This window comes from Schistosoma haematobium, chromosome ZW (assembly GCF_000699445.3).
Source record: "Schistosoma haematobium chromosome ZW, whole genome shotgun sequence".
Lineage (NCBI taxonomy): Eukaryota > Metazoa > Platyhelminthes > Trematoda > Strigeidida > Schistosomatidae > Schistosoma > Schistosoma haematobium.
The window spans coordinates 65874236-65897509 of NC_067195.1; the positions used below are offsets into that span (position 1 = coordinate 65874236).

At 40.3% G+C, this 23274-nt stretch overlaps 1 protein-coding gene across 3 annotated transcripts; it reads right to left on the reverse strand.

Moving 5' to 3' along the window:
- Positions 1-346: 346 nt before the first annotated feature.
- On the reverse strand, positions 347-13779 carry NUDT17_1 (Nucleoside diphosphate-linked moiety X motif 17). Of its 3 annotated transcripts, XM_012940313.3 has the most exons (8): positions 13628-13779; positions 12254-12346; positions 12005-12218; positions 11849-11968; positions 10917-11132; positions 9583-9791; positions 6089-6328; positions 4697-5052 (listed from the first exon to the last, which is right to left on the reverse strand). In XM_012940313.3, exons 3-8 carry the CDS (start codon positions 12053-12055, stop codon positions 4848-4850), a joined length of 1041 nt encoding a protein of 346 aa, XP_012795767.2. In that variant the 5' UTR covers positions 12056-12218; positions 12254-12346; positions 13628-13779; the 3' UTR covers positions 4697-4847. The 3 variants fall into 3 exon arrangements, with proteins under 3 accessions (XP_051072213.1, XP_012795767.2, XP_051072214.1); XM_051212075.1 differs by lacking the exon at positions 10917-11132; XM_051212074.1 differs by lacking the exons at positions 11849-11968; positions 12005-12218 and having other exon boundaries at positions 347-5052.
- Positions 13780-23274: the final 9495 nt, after the last annotated feature.

Here is a 23274-nt window from a genome sequence, read left to right on the forward strand (position 1 = left end):
AAAACACTAAGGTTCGAAGATGTTATTCAAGGAGTATAAACCAGTGAAATAAATTTGGGAAGAGAAAGAAAAAGAGACAAGGAGGAATCAGGAGGTTAGAATTTGGGAGAACACAAAGAGTGTATGCACCTGCGCCATTGCAAACGATTTTGAGCCATGTCATTCAGGATCTCTAACCATCGGTTGCTATCATCTCGCGGTCCCAAACCAGGTAGTCTACACCTAGCGACATGGCTCAGACCACTTGTCAGTGACTTCATGGACTTGTGCCATGTTTTGGTCTGGCCACCCCTTGCTTTCTTCCAACCTACTCCTGTACCAGAAAACATCGCACGTCGGGGCAGTCGGTCGTTGGACATACGTAATACGTGTCCCAGCCATCTCAACTGATGAACTTTCACTACGTCATCAATGGATTTGCCATCCTTACCTAGTACCCGTTTCCTAACAACTGCGTTACTTACTCGATGGTCACAGGATATATATGAGCGACAGTCTTCTATCGAGCCCCTCCATCGGTGGCTGATAGCGATGTGATCTATTTGGGTTCAACGTTGGGACGAATTAGGGGTCGCCATGTTAAAAGATGTTTTTGCTTATGCTTAAAGTTAGTATTTGCAAGGAACAGACGGTTATCTGAGCATAGCTGCAACAGACGGTCGCCATTATCTGTTCTTTGAGCCACGACGCTATAAGATCCACCTAGGTGTCTTTCCCTTTCGCTTAGTTTACCTACTTGAGCATTAAAGTCACCAGCCACCATTACTACATCAGAGCGCCTAGCTTTTAGGAGGAGGTCGGAGGGCTTTCTGTAAAACTCATCTTTTACATCATCTGCGTTGCAGTCAGTGGGAGAATAGGCAGAGACGACGAAGAGGCAACGACGAGTGTCCCTATCTTTCCGAGTCCTTACTGTTCCGTTTAGTCGGACAGCGCACAGACGACTGTCTACTGGGATCCAGTCTAAGAGAGCTAGTTCTGCCCTAAGACTCAATGCTATACCTACGCCAGCGAGTCCACGAAAAGCAGCATCTGGGCTTCCGGATGCACGAAGTGTGAATCGAGTTGGTTCTTTGTTTTGACATGGTGATGTCAAATGAATGACGCTACTCGGATCCTGTATGCGCGTTTCGGAGACGCAGCACACATTGATGGTGCGAGATTCTAAAGTCTTAGCTAAGGAAGCTTGTTGTCCTATTTGGCACAGTGTTCGGACGTTATAAGCTCCAACATGAAGTTTAGAGTGTGGAATAACGTCCCGCGTACTCGAATCGTTTGCCCTAGCGGTGCGAGGTGATAAAGAGACGTGGGAAGGGTTAGTCATGGAGATAAGAGAGGTATTAGGAGATGTAGGAAGGATTTGAATGTGACCAACTTGGTCTCGTGTGCTGTTACGGGTATGAGGGCTGATATCACTTCCCGACTGCCCACACCGTGGAAGGGTATTTCTTGAGGAACCTGAAAAAGAAGTCGGATTAGTGTTGGTCTTAACGACCTGGGAGCGTGACCGCAGAGCCCAAGGGACAACTGCTTGAGGCCGGTCGCGCACGGCCTTTTGTGGAAGGTTTTTGACGTGTTAGCTCCGTTCTTCAAAGAGCCTTACCACCGGAGACGGAAATCCGTGAGGTAAGGTGAGGTGTGACGTTTTTAGGGTCGACCTTTTCTAACCCCTTCCTTCCTTGTGGGAAGGCAGCATCGTTGCAGATGCTGGTTGTTTGAGGGGAACACCTTACTGCTGTCACACCTCTGTACAGTCAGCAGTACGGCTTCGCCCTCAGACCTTGAGTTGCTGCTTTTAGTCTTACCGCTCTCCAATCGACCTGCCTGACATGGTAGAACCTACAGGAACATACGTTCCAGCCAATATAGCTCGGTTGGGTCATCACGATAGGCAAGCCCGACCACCGTAAGATCCACCTAAGTGTTTTTTGGTTTGGTTTATTTTACCTACTTGAGCATCAAAATCACATGTCACTATTGCTGCATCAGAGCGTTTAGTTTTTTGAATGATGTTGAATAGCTTCTTATAAAATTCATCTTTAACTTCATCTGAGCTGCAAGCAGTGGGAGCATAGGGAGAAACGACGAAAAGGTAACAGCGTGTGTGTCTATCTTTTCGAGTGCTTAGGGCCCCGTTTATTTGCACGGAGCACAGGATACTGTCTATTGGAATCCAGTCTAATAGAGTATGTTCTGCTTTTGAACTTAACGCTATACCTACACTAGCAAAGCCACAGGAAGTAGCAATAGGATCTCCAGATGCTCGAAGGGTAGGTAGTTCGGGTTTTTTATATTGACAAGATGAGGCCAAATGAATGACTGTGGTTAGATCCTGTAAGCGCGTTTCAGAGATGAAACATACATCGATGGCGCAGTGTTCAAGAATCCTAGCTAAGGAAGCCTATTATCTTATCTGACACAAGGTTCGAACATTAAATGTTCCAACATGTAATAATAAATGTGTTTTGGTTATGTCCCAATGAGCATAAAAATTGTACTTCTGATGTTTCGTGACTCGGTGTAGGCCATTTCTTCAGAGTAAACAAATGACCCAAATTAAATTAACACAAGCTCAAATAGTGAAAAAGAAACATACTATTTAAACTTCTGTTCATTTAATTTTGCTTGCTATATCTAGATGCTTATATTCTTGATATACCGCGTATAACATGAACACTAGAACGCTAGAACCATCCCAAGTCGCAATGAGAAGACAGAAGACTAGTGAAAGGGAAGTTATTCCAGACAGTGTCAAGTTAGAGTACAAACTGTCAAGTATTTATAGTTTTTAGTAAAAACGAAATCATTATTATAGCTATCCAATCCACACACAAGAGGTTATTAGCATTGTCCAATCGAGAAGCTACATGTAGAGATTCTAGAATATTACTCCAAAAGATGATTGGATGGAACATCTTCAGCTCTTTCTGAGCTTCTTACGGCTTCCTCGAGTTCACCCGTGGACCGCCTTCACACCCCTCCTTTTAAGTCTGTTGTGTAAGACTTTTTTCCCGGATCCACCTGAAACTTGGTTGCCGCATTTCTCTTGCAGTCCACCACTCTAAAAGGTTGCACAGCTTTGCCCTTACGTCGTTTATCTCTTCTATATTCGCGCTCCTGAGGGCTTTTCCGAGATGAATCCACGGGCAATTGAAATGGGAGTCATCTTTGTGGGACAAATATGTTCTGCCGTCTCTTTGGATTTGATTTGTGTCTTGTACATTTTCCGACATTTTCCCGGACTCGGTACAGTATATTTCCGATCCAACGTTCTATGATACCTGGTTCCCACTTCCTATTATCTTGATACGATTTGACAAGTACCCTTTCACCCACCTGGAAGCTATGAGTGACCGTACGATACTTATTCGTGGGTTTATTTGTCGTTCTGCGCGGCAATATACTGCTAAAGACTGTCCAGATTTTCCTTCCGAACATACACTCAGCTGGTGACTTTGCTTCTGGTACTGCTGGACTAGGGGTAACTCTGTAAGACACTAGGAACTTACTGATCACTTGTTCTGGGATACCCTTACCTCCCGCTTTGACCAGAGCTCTTTTTATCGTATCCTCGAATCTTTCTGCTTGGCCATTCGACTGAGGATGGTACGGAGGAGATTGTAGATGCGATATGCCATTTTCCCTGGCAAAAGCGTCTAAAAGCGGATGACATGAACTGAATGCCGTTGTCAGTCACCAAGATCTCCGGAACCCCAAAACAGGCAAACAACCCTGAGAATCTTCAAATTGTACTCTCTGGTGTCGTTTTCAGCATGTCATATACTACTGACCATTTTGTGAAAGCATTGACAACAACCAAGTAATTTCTGCCTTGTATTGGTCCGGCGAAATCAGCGTGTATTGTTTGCCAAGGCCCGTCCGGTTTCGGCCACTCGTGGACTGTCCTCACAGCCTGTTTATTTACTCTGAAGAAGTGGCTTACACTAAGTCACGGAACGTTAGAAATACAATTTTTATGCTCATTGGGATATAACAAAAATACATTTATTATTAACTCTACGCAATGCTCAATTTATTTGAAACAATCAAGTTCAACCTTGGTATTGATGCCGATAAGCTCCAACATGTACTTTAGAGTGTAGTGGAAAAGATGTACAAGGAAGGTTAACCATGAGGATGGAATACTTAATAAGAGGTGAGGGATTCGAGATGATCTCGGGCGCTGATAGAGATATGAAGGCGGTTGTTACTTCCCGGCTGCCCACACTGTGTAAGGATATTTCTTCTTAAGGGACCTGAACAAAAGCTGAATTAGTGGTGGTCTGAGCGACCTGAGAGCGTGATTGTAGAGCTCAAGGGACAACTGCTTAAAGCCGGTCACACACGGCCTCTTTGTGTGAGGGTTTTGATGAGTTAGCTCTGAACTTACCGCCAAGGACGGAAATCCGTGGCGTAAGGTGAGGTGTGACATTTTCAGGGTCAACCTTTTCTGATCTCTTCCTTCCGTTGTGAGAAGGCAGCATCGCTGCAGATGCCGAGAAACACCTTACGGATGTCGCACCTCTCCACAGTTGGCAGTACGACTTTGCCCTCGGACCTTCAGTTGCTGTCTTAACGTTCTTCAAGCTGACATGGTAGGGCCTAAAGGAACGTTTGTTCCAGCCGAGGTAGCTCGGTTGAGTCATCACGATAGGCGATCCCAACCACCACGTCAAGGTAGCAGCTACGGTCGGAATTTTTTAGTTCAAAAAGGGATATATTTAAACATTTACTAAGGTTCCAGACAAGGAATATCGTACAATAATTTGTACCAACCTTCTCAGCGAAGAATGAAAAAAATGAAGGTATACAAGTATTAGTTAGAAAATTAATTGACGAAAACAATTTCAAACGGTACTTCTGGCACTGGTTGATGAAAGCCAATGACTAATAGCATACAATGTCCCCAGTGTTACAGGACTAGGTCCATTACCAACTTCGGATTCGGGTCTGGTATTGTGTGAAACAGTTGGATTGCGACTTGATGTTAGTCCACAGATAAGTTGATTCACGGGTACCGATTGCCAATCAAGAGAGTTTACACCCCAATACCTAAAAATGTAGAAAATCCAGAAAACTTTTTATTCAAAAATGGACGTTTTACTGCCTTGATAAAATATTTCACAATTTATGTGAAAGAAAAATAGAGAGCAGTGGTAAAAGACAGTTGCTTACCAGCAGTGGTCAATTTCCAATTACTGTGACAATACACCTGTTGTTTGATGACTGAAACCCATGGTCATCGTTATTGGAGTACACTCTTTAAGCTCACACAAATGTGAAACAGAAAATTATAAAGTATGGTATAATGTTTGAGTTCGGTTAACTTCTTAATCAAGAAGAATGAAAAAACTTCAGCAATTTTTAGCAAGGTTCGTTTCTGAGAGATGAGGATGCTAAATCCATCCAAAACCCCGCTCCTTTATCCGGGACTGAGACCGGCAGTAACCCTAGAATGGCACCAAGAGGGTGGCATTTCTGTAATTATAGAAACATCTGGAACTTAAAACAACAGTCAGCCAACACAAAAATCAGAACCTTCAATACGAACGTCAAGATAGTTCTATTGTACAGAGTTGAAACTTGGAGAACTACAATCATCATCAGAAAGGTACAGGTGTTTATAAACAGCCGTCTACGAAAGATACTCCATATCCGTTAGTCAGACACCATCAACAACAACATAATATGGCAAAAAACAAAATCCAGCTAAAGAGGAAATAGGATACACATTGCGCAAATCATCAAACTGCGCCACAAAGCCTGCTCTAACTTGGAATCCTCAAGGCAAAAGGAATTGCGAAAGACCAAAGAACACATTGTGTCGAGAGCCGAAGACAGACACTAAAAGAACGGACATCACTTGGGAACAATTAAGAAAGAGAGCCCAGGGCGGAACAGGTTGGAGATGTCTGGTTGGGGGCCTATATTCCACAAGGGGTAACAAGCGTAAGTAAATAGTGATAAAAACTATACTAAAGTGTTCAGCGATTTTCCCCTAAATGATGAAAGACAATTTTTCAGAAAATACTTTTATACAATCAACAAAAACATCTTAATGAAAACAAATAAAAATCATTCAATTTACCAAACTTCTGTTTGATCATTATCAATCTGGAAAGTGGATGGCATCGTTGATAACTCGGGATAAAGATATTCCGAATTACTGATTGTGGACTGATTTTGAAAATGTTTTTCAAATGCCTTCCAATCATCACTTAATTTATTGAGAACAGGTCTCGGGAGCCAAACGGCTGCACATACTTCATTTACTTCAAGGTTAAACTGTGGTAAGTATGAGTGAATATCATCTGAATCTAAAACAGATCTATAAAAAATCAAAAGACAGTATTTAGAAAAAGAATGGAGTTTATGACTACTTATTATGCTTAATACCAAACTGAATATAAGGCCAAGGTATTATGGAGTAAATAAACTGAAAATTTTAAGGAGTGAAATTTTACTCGTCATTTTTGACCTAGAAGATATACAGTACGAAACTATTGAGCGAAATCTGTACTTTCTCCAGTTCGCGGAGAAACTACCTTACGAAAGAATCATAATTGAAAAGAAATGACTACGACTGGAGTTTATGTTAATTTTCACGACCGTAGCTGCTACCTTGACGCGGTGGTCGCGCTTGCCTATCGTGATGACCCAACCGAGCTATATTGGCTGGAACGTATGTTCCTGTTGGTTCTACCATGTCAGGCAGGTCGATTGGAGAGCGGTAAGACTAAAAGCAGCAACTCAAGGTCTGAGGGCGAAGCCGTACTGCTGACTGTACAGAGGTGTGACAGCAGTAAGGTGTTCCCCTCAAACAACCAGCATCTGCAACGATGCTGCCTTCCCACAAGGAAGGAAGGGGTTAGAAAAGGTCGACCCTAAAAACGTCACACCTCACCTTACCTCACGGATTTCCGTCTCCGGTGGTAAGGCTCTTTGAAGAACGGAGCTAACACGTCAAAAACCTTCCACAAAAGGCCGTGCGCGACCGGCCTCAAGCAGTTGTCCCTTGGGCTCTGCGGTCACGCTCCCAGGTCGTTAAGACCAACACTAATCCGACTTCTTTTTCAGGTTCCTCAAGAAATACCCTTCCACGGTGTGGGCAGTCGGGAAGTGATATCAGCCCTCATACCCGTAACAGCACACGAGACCAAGTTGGTCACATTCAAATCCTTCCTACATCTCCTAATACCTCTCTTATCTCCATGACTAACCCTTCCCACGTCTCTTTATCACCTCGCACCGCTAGGGCAAACGATTCGAGTACGCGGGACGTTATTCCACACTCTAAACTTCATGTTGGAGCTTATAACGTCCGAACACTGTGCCAAATAGGACAACAAGCTTCCTTAGCTAAGACTTTAGAATCTCGCACCATCAATGTGTGCTGCGTCTCCGAAACGCGCATACAGGATCCGAGTAGCGTCATTCATTTGACATCACCATGTCAAAACAAAGAACCAACTCGATTCACACTTCGTGCATCCGGAAGCCCAGATGCTGCTTTTCGTGGACTCGCTGGCGTAGGTATAGCATTGAGTCTTAGGGCAGAACTAGCTCTCTTAGACTGGATCCCAGTAGACAGTCGTCTGTGCGCTGTCCGACTAAACGGAACAGTAAGGACTCGGAAAGATAGGGACACTCGTCGTTGCCTCTTCGTCGTCTCTGCCTATTCTCCCACTGACTGCAACGCAGATGATGTAAAAGATGAGTTTTACAGAAAGCCCTCCGACCTCCTCCTAAAAGCTAGGCGCTCTGATGTAGTAATGGTGGCTGGTGACTTTAATGCTCAAGTAGGTAAACTAAGCGAAAGGGAAAGACACCTAGGTGGATCTTATAGCGTCGTGGCTCAAAGAACAGATAATGGCGACCGTCTGTTGCAGCTATGCTCAGATAACCGTCTGTTCCTTGCAAATACTAACTTTAAGCATAAGCAAAAACATCTTTTAACATGGCGACCCCCTAATTCGTCCCAACGTTGAACCCAAATAGATCACATCGCTATCAGCCACCGATGGAGGGGCTCGATAGAAGACTGTCGCTCATATATATCCTGTGACCATCGAGTAAGTAACGCAGTTGTTAGGAAACGGGTACTAGGTAAGGATGGCAAATCCATTGATGACGTAGTGAAAGTTCATCAGTTGAGATGGCTGGGACACGTATTACGTATGTCCAACGACCGACTGCCCCGACGTGCGATGTTTTCTGGTACAGGAGTAGGTTGGAAGAAAGCAAGGGGTGGCCAGACCAAAACATGGCACAAGTCCATGAAGTCACTGACAAGTGGTCTGAGCCATGTCGCTAGGTGTAGACTACCTGGTTTGGGACCGCGAGATGATAGCAACCGATGGTTAGAGATCCTGAATGACATGGCTCAAAATCGTTTGCAATGGCGCAGGTGCATACACTCTTTGTGTTCTCCCAAATTCTAACCTCCTGATTCCTCCTTGTCTCTTTTTCTTTCTCTTCCCAAATTTATTTCACTGGTTTATACTCCTTGAATAACATCTTCGAACCTTAGTGTTTTCGACTACTGCTTATACTCTTACTACCTCTACCACTACGGGATTTGAATCGACAACTGCATCTCTGTGCTAATGTGGTGTGGCGACTCGAACTGATGTACGTACGTACGAAGTTGTACGTTGTTACTGACTGACTGACTTATGTTAATTTTACATTGATCGTGGCTTTTAGTAAAAAACAATCAAGAATACTCCTAATGTAATTGTTAAATAACTCACTGGATAAAAAAAAAACTAGCAAAACAGGCCCGCCAATAATTAAAATTAACGTTAAACATTGAAAATAGGAAGCCATGAAATTTTAGGTCCTATAGGATAACAAATTGACTAACTACCTAAATTGTTGTCGATAAGCGATAAAAAATTCTAAAATTTGATTATCTTCAGTCAGCAAAATTTGTTTGGTCTTAAAATGAAGCCGCAATTAAAATATCAATAAATCAACATTCAAGGATAACAGGAAATATCAAGGCAAATTATTTGGGTGAGGGTGCTGCGCGTCCCAAGGATATTGATTGCCGTGGATGACAGGTTTTTACTTATAAAAAGTCAAGTTCCCCAATTTACACGATTTACCACATTGGATAAATATTTCAATCATCTTAGGTTTGCAAGCAGCAGTTGTTCATCTGATTGTCAACAATTATATGGAGTGAAACGTCAATTTAAAAGATCTTCACAGCACTCCATCATAATGATCAACACTGTATGTAGTCTACTACTCGCGCATTCGATTTATAACAGACCTTTGTGACCAATAACAAAAATGATCCCTTAGATCATTAATATGAGTTATTTTTCGAAGGTTAGTGCTCAGAATTTGGAATTTCGACTAGTATATATCAGAAATTTGACGTCATTTGTTGCTGACAGAGATCGAAAATCTCTAGACCTATGTCAATTATCCAGAATTTTCATGGTATTCCAACACTGTGTAAAAAGGGAAGTATGCACTTTAAAGTTACCTAAAATTTAAAATCACAGTAGGAAAAAACATACGCACGTATCTGAATAGTAAACAAAAAAAGCTGAAAATTATAATTCTTACGTTGAAGAACGAAACCAATTAACAGAGTAATATATAACCATATGATGAGATTTAGGAAAGATAGTAGACTTTCCGATTCCTGTATCTAAACGAGAAGGATAGGAAGCTTCCCATGCACAGAGTGGTTTAATAGTACATTCATTCATTACATTTTCTTTCCCATACGAATGTAATCCTAACTCTTCTGTGAGTTCACGAAATGCGGTGTCCTGTGATTAGTAACACAAATAAAGGATTACGCCATAATTATATCACTATACAATCATCAGCAGCACAGATAACTGGTATTTTTATTCTATCTAAAAATATTTTAGAATACTGTAGATGAGTGATCATTTATACCGACAGGTTATTCGTGGGAATGTTATGTCGTAAAATAGTTCATATTATTTCTTACATTACTCTACTTTCCATAGGTCAACACCAATAAACTCTAGGAAACTAAATATTTGTTGATCAATGAAAGAACTGTATCATCTATCCTGAAGTCACGTATATATTTTAACATTTTTCACTTAAGTGTTTGCACATTTGGTACAAACCAAATGTTAGATAGTCCTGAACAGAGCACTGAAAAGCCTCGTTATTGAAGAATATTTGAGGATCTACTAAATAAACTCCCAGTATTGATTAGAAATGTTTCACATATGCCCATTCAGAAATCCTGTATAATCAGTGTACACACGTTTTGGGATAAAGTGGAAGTTCAAATATTCTGACATAATTTTTGGCATACTTTGATGAGTTTTTAAAGTGAGAAATTCGGTTGAAGTGAGAGGTAACCGCTAAGATGAACTGTAAATTTTTTTTACATCTGCCCAAGTTACCACAGACTGCAATGGGGACGCGAAAGAATGGGTAGGTTCCTTCGATAGATATTATAACGCTACTTAGGAATCTAAATATGTAGGTCAGATATGTAGATACAGAAAACAACTAAATAGACATTCGCAAGTTCAAAAGTGGATGCTTCTAAAAGCAGGGTTGAAGTAAATTATAAATTATTTTCTAATAGCGGTAACACTCCACACAGAGGATGAGAAACAGATAACCAAGAATTCTTCAGGTTACTGAGTCTAAATAAAGAATGATATAATCTCCCGTACGATGTGGACGTACAAATAATATTGGATACAGTCGTGCAGATCCCAACCTCTAATTGGATACTTTTTCCATAATAAACTACTTTTTGTGACTAGTAGAATAAATAAATTGAGATATCTAGAAACCTTGTTTTTTTAAGTACTGCACTGAAACATTAGTACACAGAATTTTATCGAGGCAAAAATATGGTCGTTTCCTAATAAGGACAAAAATCGATTAAAGAAACACACCTGAATAGGTTCTTTAGCTTCACAATGACCTCCAGGTGGAACCCAGACACCTGGATAAGATCGCATATGCCACGGTCTGCGAGTGAGAAACAGACCATCTAGTCCAGACAAATGCAGAAGGCAGCAGCACGCCACAGGAATCCATTTGGGACAAGATTTCCCATATGAGTCTAGGAAGCGTCGGTTAGACATAGCAAAAGGACAAACACGTGGACGCTACAAAAAAATAAAACCCTCTAATCCCATAAAAGGATGTAATTCCCAGAGGATGTAACTTAAATAAATTTGTGATGTTTTGTACACAGATAAAAACTCGATTAATAAATGGACAAAGATATTATGTACTTAGTACAAAATTATACGATTCGCTCACAGAACTATTTTGACATAAATCTCGCGGTTTTGTAAGAAAGTTATTAATTGATTTTATTCAGTATGAATATTTTAGACGTATGAATACTCAGAATTCATAGCTAACGAAACCCTCAGATCAACATAATATTTGCAAAAGCTGATAAAGAAGCCATATAATGCTTGAGACATTCAAAACATAAAATCCCGATAACCATTTCAGCACCATAAAGTGACTGATAACTTCAGTAATAAACTATAATCTACACAAAATCTAGCTACTACATGGCTTTTCGTGTGCATAAAACAGTTTATATGTTGGAGACACCTGAACGTCTTGATTCATCCTTTTCGTTGTAACCAGTCGTGACTGCAACTATTCATCATGATAGCTCCTGGATATTTGTGCTACTGCACATATGTTTACAAAATCCAGCTAAAGATTGTTATCGGCACACTTGCTTAAACTTATTTCTGGGAAGCGATGCAGGAATAAATCTGAGCGGTTTGAAAAAATATCTTGATAATAAATCTCATATACCATATTAAAAGAAAACGTCAATAACGTAAAGTAAACTAACACACAAAGGTATGTCTATCCATTCGAATCCCAAACAATCAGTACCAACAACTAGATTACACGAGTCCTGTCTAATTTTTATGGGTGTTTCATCTTCAAAACCAAGGGCATCCACCACCGACTAGGAATATTAAGGAAATCGATATGTCTCAAATACCTCTTGAAATTCTAACCGTCTTTGTAGCTTTGACGAATAAACGTAAACCATACTACTAAGTTGCCTTTCTTGTGCTGAGACGATTTGGATAAAAAGGATCTTCAAAATACCTCGTTTAATTAAATTCGTAAGTGCTTCGTGAGTAAACACATATGTTTCTACACATATCAAGACAGTTCGAGATATGGTGAAAAAAAGCAGCACAACGCAAAAACTAGAAGTAAAATCATATAAAACATTATAACTTACTAAGACAAATTAGAGGGTTGTCAAGTCCTTGGAATCCGCGTCCTGGTAGCACGAGACCGCTTCTAGTTACGTAAAGACACCTCTGTTATGTTCCTTTTGAAAACAAATGGCAGAAGCAAATAAGTCAATAAGTAGTCAATGAGTAACAACTAGAGTAATCCTCCTTAATACATAGGTACTAAAGCAAACGTCTCTCGATGAAGGACTCAGTAGAAGGTACTATTACCATTACCTTTAGGAGTTCTACAACTTACCAATCCTGACCACGAAGTGTGAATGGATTTCGTGCGAACTAACGCACGTTATCCTGAGTGAATGTTCTTTGAAATGTAATCTAATAACTATTACCTATTAAAATGAAAATTACGAACAATATGATGCACAAAGATAATGTCTCCATGAATTCTCCTACGCAACACATGTCACAAATCTAAAGCTCCCAGGTAAGTTGGGTTCGAGTTATTTTCTAGTTCAAGTACCCCTCCATTACTCTTATTTGAAAACCTTCCAGGAAAGCGACATCTTCAAGGTAGGCGGGACATGATGCAGAAGTACGTTCATGTAAAGTTAAGTCACCACCGAAAACTATAATAATCAAGGAGTCAAGCCGCCTAATATCCTGGAAAAAAACCGATTGAGTATGCCTTATTGGTTGGAGAATGCTAATGGGAATGGACCTTAGAGCTGAAAATAACTCTACATGATGATCTACTTCGGGTAGTACAGTGTGATACTGGATGTATCAACAGCCTTCACCACTAGTACTCTGCATTTATTGGTACTAACGTCTTTGTTGGTCCAGTCGAATGGCCTATAAATTCAAGATGTCAGAAAGTCCTGGTATCTCTCCTCGAATCATTTGTTAACAGCCGAGTTTGAGTCAGAGGTATTAGGTAGGTAAAAATAGCCGACTTCAACGGGAGAAGTCGACATTCCCCATATAAATTGGAAATCAGATAGCTGATGCCAGTCCGTGTGACAACCCTGAATCTAGTGCCTACCCTTGACATTCAGATTTAAAACCTGATCCTAATTCTTCACACCAATCTATAATTCTCCTTTAACTCTAGTAAGCAGGCGAACATCCTTAGGGTCGCTAAATTTAGCGACGCTCAAAGATCGCTCATAAATTTAACTTATTATAGTCTCAATTGGCAACACCAATGGTCTGACATACAGGAAAACGGTAGAACCCTGAATTATTAGGAGTTCTGACACAAGTAATGAATTTTTTAGGGCTAAATATTTATAATTTAGGCTGGGAATCATAGTACTTCAAACCAGTAAGCACCGACACAGGCCTAAATCGCTTAAAACCTAACAACAAAATTCTAAAACTCGGACTCTCAACTCTTAAACTACCGACAGCCATACCATTCAATTATCCCAAACTATGAAATACAAAGGAAATTATGACACCGCGTATCAAGTGCGCGCTAATATTTCAGTCTTCAATAATAAGGATAGGAGGTCTATCGACCTATGTTAATCCTTGCAGTTTTTAACTCTGTGGAGGTTCAATCTCGTTTTGAATGTATCAACAGAAGGTACTGACATTACATGTTCCGGTGGAGAACATAGAACAACATCGTTTTAGAAAGGGTCTATCTTGTACAACGAACCTAATTATAGCAAGACAATATTAGATCACCCCGTATTCTACGGTAAGATAACGAAATAAGTCAAGGTGTATCGGTCTGTCTTCACAAGATAGGCCAGAGAAACCGTTTACAAGTTTATTCTCTCGTCGTCGGACTCGTTTCAGCATATCCACCTCATACTTGAAACAAGGACTCGCTACTTCAAATGGTTCAAATGGTTGTGGACGGAATAGAAGAAAATTTCGCTTAACAGGCTTCCGTGTCTAGTAGCAGGAACCACCAAATCCTCTAGGCAAGTTATAAATGTAGTCTGCGACATGTCGCAGATGGACTACTTTACACTTTGAAGTGTGTAGTGTCAGTCATTATTTTAAGCCCATATACCGTATTCTAGTTTTTGGACAAACCATTCTATTCATTCTACCAGAGTCATATTTTGACCTTGTCAATTATTAGCTTATTAGTCTTGACTGTTTTTATATGAGCGTATATATGTGTGCCCTTCTTATCCCATTAATCATGTCTGTAGCTTTATTTTGTTTGACCATAAATATTGAGTAACGCTTGACTAAAATGGAGTTGGCTTCCTAGCCATCTTCCATGCGTGTCATTTTGCTCTGCTCCGTTTCATTCGCTTCATATACAAAATATATGTATTCTCAAGTCAATTCTCGTTATTCGACTTATTTAATTCTGTTATTGGATAACGTGATTTAAGTCGACGATTATATACGAGAATAGGTGATAACAAACATTTATACGATCATGGAGTTTGACCAATGGGCCACTAAAATGGTGAGCCCTTCAACGAACATCGTCCGATTTAAATGAGGACAAAATCAAATTACGGGCCACCAAAAGTGTTAAAGGTAAGTCCGTTATCGTCTGCCCAACTTTAAAGTCGAGTCAGATCCTCCTGAAGTGCCTGTATATCGTCTTGGTTGCGTACCCCTCTCCAAAGTTTTACGTCGTCGGCAAAAAGCAATAAGTCTGTGTAAGATCCATTTTGAATGTTTTGTGTGTTTGTGAAAATCCCTCCATGTATATACTTGCACTTTGTTCCTATTGATCCCCTTAGTTGTACATTGTTGTCTTCTGATCACATTTGAATTGTTAATATTTGTATTTTATTACAGTTTTATTTTTGTTACGCCTTCACTAAGTTTTCGTGTTTCTTCCCGAACTGCATCAGTGTTGTTTTACTTGACACTTGTTCTTAGCAGTAGCCATATTGATTTGCTCCTCCTTTTGTGTGTGTTCTATCCAGTCAGGATAGAATAACGTTCATTTGTTGTGACTGGTAATTTTCCCTCATCTTTTATCAACTTCTTTATTTATTGTAATTTAGATTTGATTGATTGAACAATTATTGGTTGAATAGCCGGGTGGTAATATTTGTTTAGGTAACGATTTACATATAAATTTATGATGAATTATAGAACCGCTATTAACCCGATTACTTGTTCTGATTTTGACGGGCAAAGGCGCGTGTCTAACGTACCTGGAAGGCTATTCAGAAGTCCAAACCGTAGTTTGGATTTTACAGTCTGACAATACCTGTTGAGGAAAATCATTTATCTAAACCAAGAAGAGAATACGTCCTAGTACTGAGCCCTGGCGGACCCCACTAGGACATTCCATAGCCTGAGATAAAGTGAAATTAACCCTAACCTTAAAATGTCGATTTTTCAGGTATGAAGTGAGCCAATCGATTAGAGGTGGCCTGATACCCAATCGTATGAGCTTATTGACAAGACATGTATGGTTAACCTTATCAAAAGCTTTTGAGAAATCTAGGTAGATGATATCAACCTTCCCTTTGTGATCAAGGATACTTGTCCATCTGTCCACCGCAGTCAGCAGGTTGGTGATACAAGAGTAACCCTTCCTGAAACCATGCTGTTGGGGTGAGAAGAGATTTAAGGACAGTAAATAGTCATTTACACCATCGCATATCAGGGACTCCATGATTTTTGAGGGTATGGAGAGAAGAGCCACCGGTCGGTAACTTGAGGGTTCGCTGCGTCGACCTCCTTTGGAAATCGGTGTGATGTGAGCCAACTTCCAATTTTCCGGTAGTTTTCCTCGACTTAGCGAGTGTGAGAACATCACGCTAAGCGGCGCTGCCAAGATTGAGGCTGCTTCCCTCAGTATGGAGGAATGGACCATGTCCGGGCCAGGAGAAGTGTCTAATCTTAACTGCTGCAGTTTCCGGGACACCAAGTCAGCGCTTAGGTTCACTTTGGAAAGTCCTGTGGAATTGCAAACGAAACTGTCATCAGTAAAGTTAATGTCGGTCGGTTGAAATGTCTGGGAGTAATGTCCAGCCAGAAGGTTAGCGGCGTCACCATCGTTGTTGGTCGGGCCGTTAAGACTTACCAGTTGGGAAACTCCAATTTTGGCTTGACGAAGAGAGGCTGAAAAACGGAATAAGCTTTTAGGATTAGAGGCAAATCTGTCCATAAGCTTTGTCTGGTACTGAAGCCTATCTTCTCTTATAGCCTTCGTGCATATGTTCCTGATATGCTTATATTGCCTGTACGCTCCGTCGTTGTCAGTTCGTCTGTATTCCGCCCAACAGTGCCTTTTGCGGCTTAGCAGGCGAAGGGTACAGTTCTTGATTATTTTAGGTGGCTTGCAGCTTTTGGGAACCGTTTGAGGAACTGAATGGTTTGTAGCACATAAGAGCGTGTGCAGTAAGAAGTCCCAATGACCGTCCACATCGAGTTGGGGGTGAACATCCCAAACCACCTGTTGTAGATTGCCGTGTAGAGCTGGCACATTCAACCGTTTAAAATTCCAACGCAAGTTATTGGTAGGGTATCTTAGCTTAGTTTTGCTGACAAAATTGAAGGCTATGACGGCATGATCGCTTTTTCCCAGGGGAGCCAATATTGAGAGGTTGTCAACTAGAAATGCTTCGTTTGTGAATACACAGTCTAAGCGCGATGGTGTCTGACTGTTTCTCCAAGGAGTTGCCGACCTCACATTTTCGTACAATCCCAAGTCATCGATGAGGTTGAAGAACCGAGCTTCAATTGAGTTGTCGCCTCCAGTATACGTGTGTTCCACGAAGTTGACTCTAGGGAGATTAAAGTCCCCTAGAATCAGGATGTGTGTGAAACCGAGATGAGTACAGCGGGATAGCCCTTCCAGCATACAACTATCGTACTCGGTGTCGGCAGTTGACTTCCTGTAAATGACTCCGACTAGACACCTCGAAGTACTTGACAATCTTACAGAGCACCATATAGATTCCTCAAGATTGTTAAACTCGAGGTTATGAACTTGATGCACCTCCAAGCAAGAGCTTATGTATATGGCTACTCCGCCCCCATATCCTGATTTTCTGTCATTGCGGAACAAAGACATCCCAGGTAATGCTAACTCATGGTCCGAGAACTGAGAAGATACCCAGGTTTCAGATATTCCTATCAGATGGGCCTTACTAGCATTGCTAAGATCACGTAGTTCATCCAGTTTGTTTGGTAGACTCGCGGTGTTCATATATAAGCAGTTTATGCTTTCAATTTGGAACGCGTGAGCTTCGTCCTGTTTGTCTGTATGAGCCTTACGTGAATAGACAGGTAGCCCACCTATATGAGGTTTCCCGAGGTGGTAGGCCCTGTCCTTTACACGTTTTTTATCGTCTCATATTCCAAATGCGGTCTTACAAAAGTAACATATAAAAACCTAAATATTTCATCATGTAAATACTGGAAAGTCCTATGAAAAGACCATAATATTCTATAGCCTTTCGCAGCAGCAGTCTTACAGTGACTAGTGGTTTTGAGATCACTACTTAATATGACTCCTAAATCTTTATAGCTTCTTACTTTGGGTAGAACGAATCCACATATTGTATAGTGATACAATTCGTCATAGTTATTTAATTGCATTACCACACTCTTATTAGGATTTACTTGTAGTGACCACCTGTCCAACCATGCCACCAATGAGCTAAGATCATTCTGTAATACCATCCTATCCGATATACTGTGTATGGGTCTCCAAATTTTTATGTCATCAGCGAATAATAGAGCGGATGATTTTGGTACAGTTGGTAATTCATTTACATAAAGTAAAAAGAGAAGAGGCCAGAGGATTGTGTCATGGAGAACTCGATTTTTTACAGGTCCTCATGATGAGAGAGCTCCATTTACCATTACCCTCTGTCACATGTCATGGAGAATGTTACTTATCCAATCTACGACTGTATAATGGGTTGCAAAACGTTCCAGTTTGAATTTAAGACCAGAGTGGGAGACCTTATCGAACGCCTTACTTAGATTTATGAAGATCACATCCACAGGAATATTTCGACCTTCTGCCGCAGCCTGATGAGAGGAATTGTCGAACTTGATAGGCCTCTCCTAAAACCATGTTGTTCCATGGAGAAAAGATTATGCCCTTCCACACTGTTTATAACAGCTATCTGAGTAATCTTTTCCATCAGTTTTACAACTGCCCTAGCTAGACTAACGGGTCGACAGTTACTAAGTCTCTACTACCCACCTTATATGTCGGATTTATTATGGCTTTTTTCGAGTCTCTGGGCAGTCTGGACTGCCTCAGAAACCTATCAAACATTATGGCTACTGGTTCAGCAACTAAATCAGATTGAGCCTTCATAATCCTAGGATGAATATCATCAGGACGACTGGAATTAGTCTTAGGATAATACCTTTCGCAACGAATTTGGGTTCGTCAACAAGCCGCCACAATCACAGTCAATCGTTCTCCTAACTAATTGTTTTTCACAGGACTGTCTAGTTATACGTATTAACGCTGAACAAGCATTCCTAGTCTTTCAATAACTGGATCTGTACTGTTCTAGGCCAGTAGAGATTAACATATTCCAATACTTTTTCCTACGTCTAAAATGTTTCTTGAATTGATTAGTTATCCTTGGAGGACAGTTATTCGGTCTACGTGGCACTAGGCACGATATAAACGAGGGACGTAGCTGAACTAAACTTGCCTTTGAATACAGGCTATGCTTCTTCAAATGATGATCTAGTATCTACTGACCAGTCTGTTTTAGCAGCGCATTCCTGAATGGCTGATACGTCAGCTTTCCATACATTTGGGCGGGGTATAACCTGATCGTATAACACGTCCCTAGTTCTAAACATGAATGACAAAACAGCGTGATCGCTATTTACTAACAGTGGAAGAATATTTAGGTCAACAATATCCTCAATCTCATGAGTGATTACCAAGTCCAACAAAGGAAAACCTTGGTTTGCACCGAAATGTGTGGGTTTGGATACATTCTGTACTAATGCATGCTCCATTACCGTTATCAGGAGCCCGCTACCAAAGGGGTTTATTGATCCTGTAGTGACCTACTTTTATCAAGAGAACGCGATCGGTGTTATAGAAACAATTATTATTATAACTCATTGTACCAGGGATTGTTTTACCGTACTTGTTTGTTTAACTATACCAAAACACATACATTCTTCCGTGGATTGTGACCTTGCGCGAATTCGGTTACGCTCAGTAAACACACTCGTAACCTGGCACGATCTCGGTATTCTTTCGATACCACGAGGTCGCCAACAAATACATCTCGACTACAGCCATCAATTGCCCTCGGATATTTGGCCTACGGAAGATCTTATTGGTTAACTGGCACATAGTCTTCCTATAGTGGTGATTACGGTCAAGCGCGACTCGACGCCATACCACAATCCTATCCTCAGCCCAACTAATATCAGGTGCATTAAAGTATCCTAATATCAAACATCTGTTTTTGCACTCCATAGCTGCATGTGCTCTAAAATAAAGTTATCAGCTAAGCAGATTGGGCTGCAATATATGACAACGAGTATAAGTGTACTACATCCGATGGCCAACTCACAGCTAATGACTTCACAAGTTCCACTATCATGGGATTCGCAAACAAAGGAGCGGATATTTATATCATTGACCGTATACAGAAGGATACCACCTCCGTTCCTGCATCTTTGTCTATCAATTTTTAGGTAGGGGCATCAGGATAATTCTGTAGTAATGTCAAAGCCATGATCTAACCAAGTTTCTGTCATTGCGACAATGTGTGGCCTTAATTTGTCCATTAATACTCCTAGTTCATAGAATTTATTCCTTCAACGACTCGTTGTCTTCATTTGGATTTATCGCACAAGGTCGTCGGCCAAGTATAATTTAACTTTTGGGTTGTTAATAAATAAGTGTCTGCAAAAAATATCCTTTAGAAGGATAAAAACTGACTACGGTTTTAAGGAATGATAAGAATCAAGTGAAGCCTATACTCGAACTCATCAGACCATAGTTTCATGTTTGCTTAAACCCCTCTCTTTTTCCTAGGCAACCTAGTGTTTGAAATCATTTTACAGTACTTTTTGATTTCTGCAAGAAACAATCATTCGACTCCACACGTAATTGAAAACTACCTCTTTCCTCAGTTTTTAGCAAAACCCAGGTGTACCTCGAAGTACGACCAGTTAACAAGAATAACGGTGTGGTGGGAACGAAAATATTCCAGGGCAATATTTTAGTGTCTTAAATTTTTTGGGTTTCCTTGTAACCTCAAGTCAAAAGACAAATGGCAAAACATGTTATCAGTTTTTGCAATTCTTATTCCAAATAAAACGAGTCCATTTTGCAATGGATCACTAGACTGAACTATCGAATATGTCCCCAAACAGTTAGTATCGTTTCTGCTTACAGTAGTGATGATAGGGATGCATGTGGGATGATCAATGCTATTGTGTGGGTACTCGTTTTTCTGAACAGTTCAGATGTCCCACAATGTTTTTATAGAATCGAAAGGATCAGTCATATATATCACTGAAATAGTCGACAGATTTTATAGATTATGGGTAGCACTACCGTGATCAAGACTTTTGTAATAAGCTGTGGGTACGTCAACAAGCCAATATTATGCTGCGCGAACTTTATTGGTGGCTCTACTTTCTGAATCTAGTAAAATTTATGCGAAACCACACAGAAGGAATATATCTGGATGGATTTATAGGGACCGAGACGACCAGATTAGAATGCCTGTAATACAATTAAAGATGCCACAAGTATTCGGAGTTTGACAACGTCTTTATACGTAACACCCTTATGATCAAAATATATCAACCCAGTTAAATTAGAAGTCAGAAATAAAGGTTTTCGAATATATGTTTCAGGGGCTATCAATATTTCAAGAAGCGTTTGGTCTAAGCTGGCTAAGAGTTGCAGGGTATGTTTAGGATGGCGTTCCCACCTGTGATTTGGTGTGTATGAGTGACCGAGCGACCTCAGCTAGGTGTGTCCAGTAAAACTAACGAGGTCAGCATCGGCGTCAAAGACATACAGAATTGTTTATTTTGGGGATTTATTTGCCACTACACAGTACATTTGTAGAGTTTGTTGACGTCGAGTGCCTTACATTTGGACAGGAAGTGTGTTTGTCTAACTTACGTCGAAATCGCACCTCGTGGTTAGTACTTATTCTGGACTACACTATGGTGTCCAACCAATATGACTTCTTTGTTGAATGTGTAGAATGAATAAAATCTCACAAAAGTATTTTTATACTTTAGACTGATCATGTCAGAGAAATACAGAGTATGGTCACACTACCATACGAGCAAATCATTAGCGTGTATTCATTATTCTGTGTTAGTTTTCCCTGGTTCCAGTGATATTTAGCATATAATTTAACGTTCACTGATCAATCCTTTAGCTTTTAAGTGGATAGTTTGATTAATGATCTAGCTAGGTCTCAATGACATTTTAGGATCACTCACTATCTAGTTCGAAGAAGCGCGTTATAGATCGCAAGAGTGCATCCTGGTTACATAACATTTGTCATTCTGTATTGAACCTGCTCTATGTTCATTGCTTCCAAGAAAATCTGTAGTGGCATTGGGTCCTCATCACAAAATCTTCAGTGCTTAACACGAGACACTTGGGAAAATAGATGTTCAACATTTGACGCGGAGAAAAACCCAACGATGGAGAATGCGGGAACAATAAATAGAGTGAATTCGAATTGATCGGTCGGCTTGGCCCGGCCTTGCAGACGTAGTTACTCTTAAGTGTTGTAACATAATATTTTATTCTTATTAAATATATTGTTTTATCTCTAGCGTAATTTTGTTCTCAACCATATATTGGTGATTGTTACAACGTGATGAGCTGGTGTAGACAATGATGTGACTTGCACGTAAGATCTTATAGATTAGACAGTAACATCATGAAAAATCTTCAATTTTAGGATTAAGTCTATTATTAGAGTAGTACTAATGTAGAAGTGGACTAAAATTCTACAAATCTAATAAGATTTATGTCTTAGTTCCAATAACATTTCGGTCCCTCCATTTGGAATTCTTTCGAGTTCTTTATATTTTTTTCGGTTAGACGGCATGGTGAGTTTTTATTGTGGCTCCACTTAAGTAGCTAGGACATCCAGAACATTTTAAAAACCATCTGACCTAGAGCCTTTCAGAAATACTATTTGGTAGTCTGTACACTTGCAAATAAACCTGATGGTTTGATAGTGTTAAGTAATTGTGAGCGATACATTCTTATCTCATATTTGGCTTACGTAAGCGATAAAACTCAGGTTAAAACAGCACTTTTGTTTGATAGGATCGAACTAATATGACAAAGCATCACATAATTGCCCCCAAATAACTAGCAAGTCGACCCACCAGTCGTGCCTTAAGTTATTCGTACATACGAACCAAAATAATCATTATTCTAAGATGAATGTTATGAACAAATGTCGCACTCCATAAATCTATCCTGCTGTTTGTCTCAGAAATTTGTTGTGATGGTAGCATCAATGAAAGTGATTTCAAGACCATCGAGTGTTATCTAAGCATATCAGGTTATCTCACTTTAACACATACTCGCTAGTTTTAATAAGCGCTTATGTGTTCCACATTTTTCAGTCGTTGCATATTCAGCACGAGAATAAGCAAGCAGTGTGGGAGCTACACAAATCAGTGTACGATCTTTATTAATTTATGGTTTCATAGATATTCATTTTGGTAAAGTTTTTGTCGTTCGATCTGGTTAGCAAGTATTGTTAGGGATTGGTGTTACGATTAAAACAAAGTTTGTGATCAGTCGACCTTGTGTTAAACGTTCGCACCGGCGTTACGCAATTCCTCAACCCCGGTATCTAAAAATAACCTATTCATGAGACCACCAGCAACAAACCACACAGATATCATTCTAAGTTTCAGTTGTTGACCTTCACTAAACTTACTTCGGAAGTCGTTAATTGATATGGTTTCCTTCGGTACTAGTTCAACGGTTTGTTTCTGTTTTTTAAACTTAGTTCACGTACCTGATGGTGACTATTTGTGTTTTGAATAGTGGCTGAAGCCTGTCATTTGAACGGAACTTCAACTTGTGAACGGTTGATTTTTTTGTTTGCCCCCTATACTCGAC

Coding starts and splice junctions, on each gene's coding strand:
- NUDT17_1 (XM_012940313.3), bottom strand. CDS start 12,055: ATGGTTTACGTTTATTCGTCAAAGCTACAAAGACGGTTAGAATTTCAA. Junction 11,133..11,848: donor GGATAGACATACCTTTGTGT/GTTAGTTTACTT, acceptor ATTTTTTTGTAG/CGTCCACGTGTTTGTCCTTT. Junction 5,053..6,088: donor AATGATCAAACAGAAGTTTG/GTAAATTGAATG, acceptor CTACATTTTTAG/GTATTGGGGTGTAAACTCTC.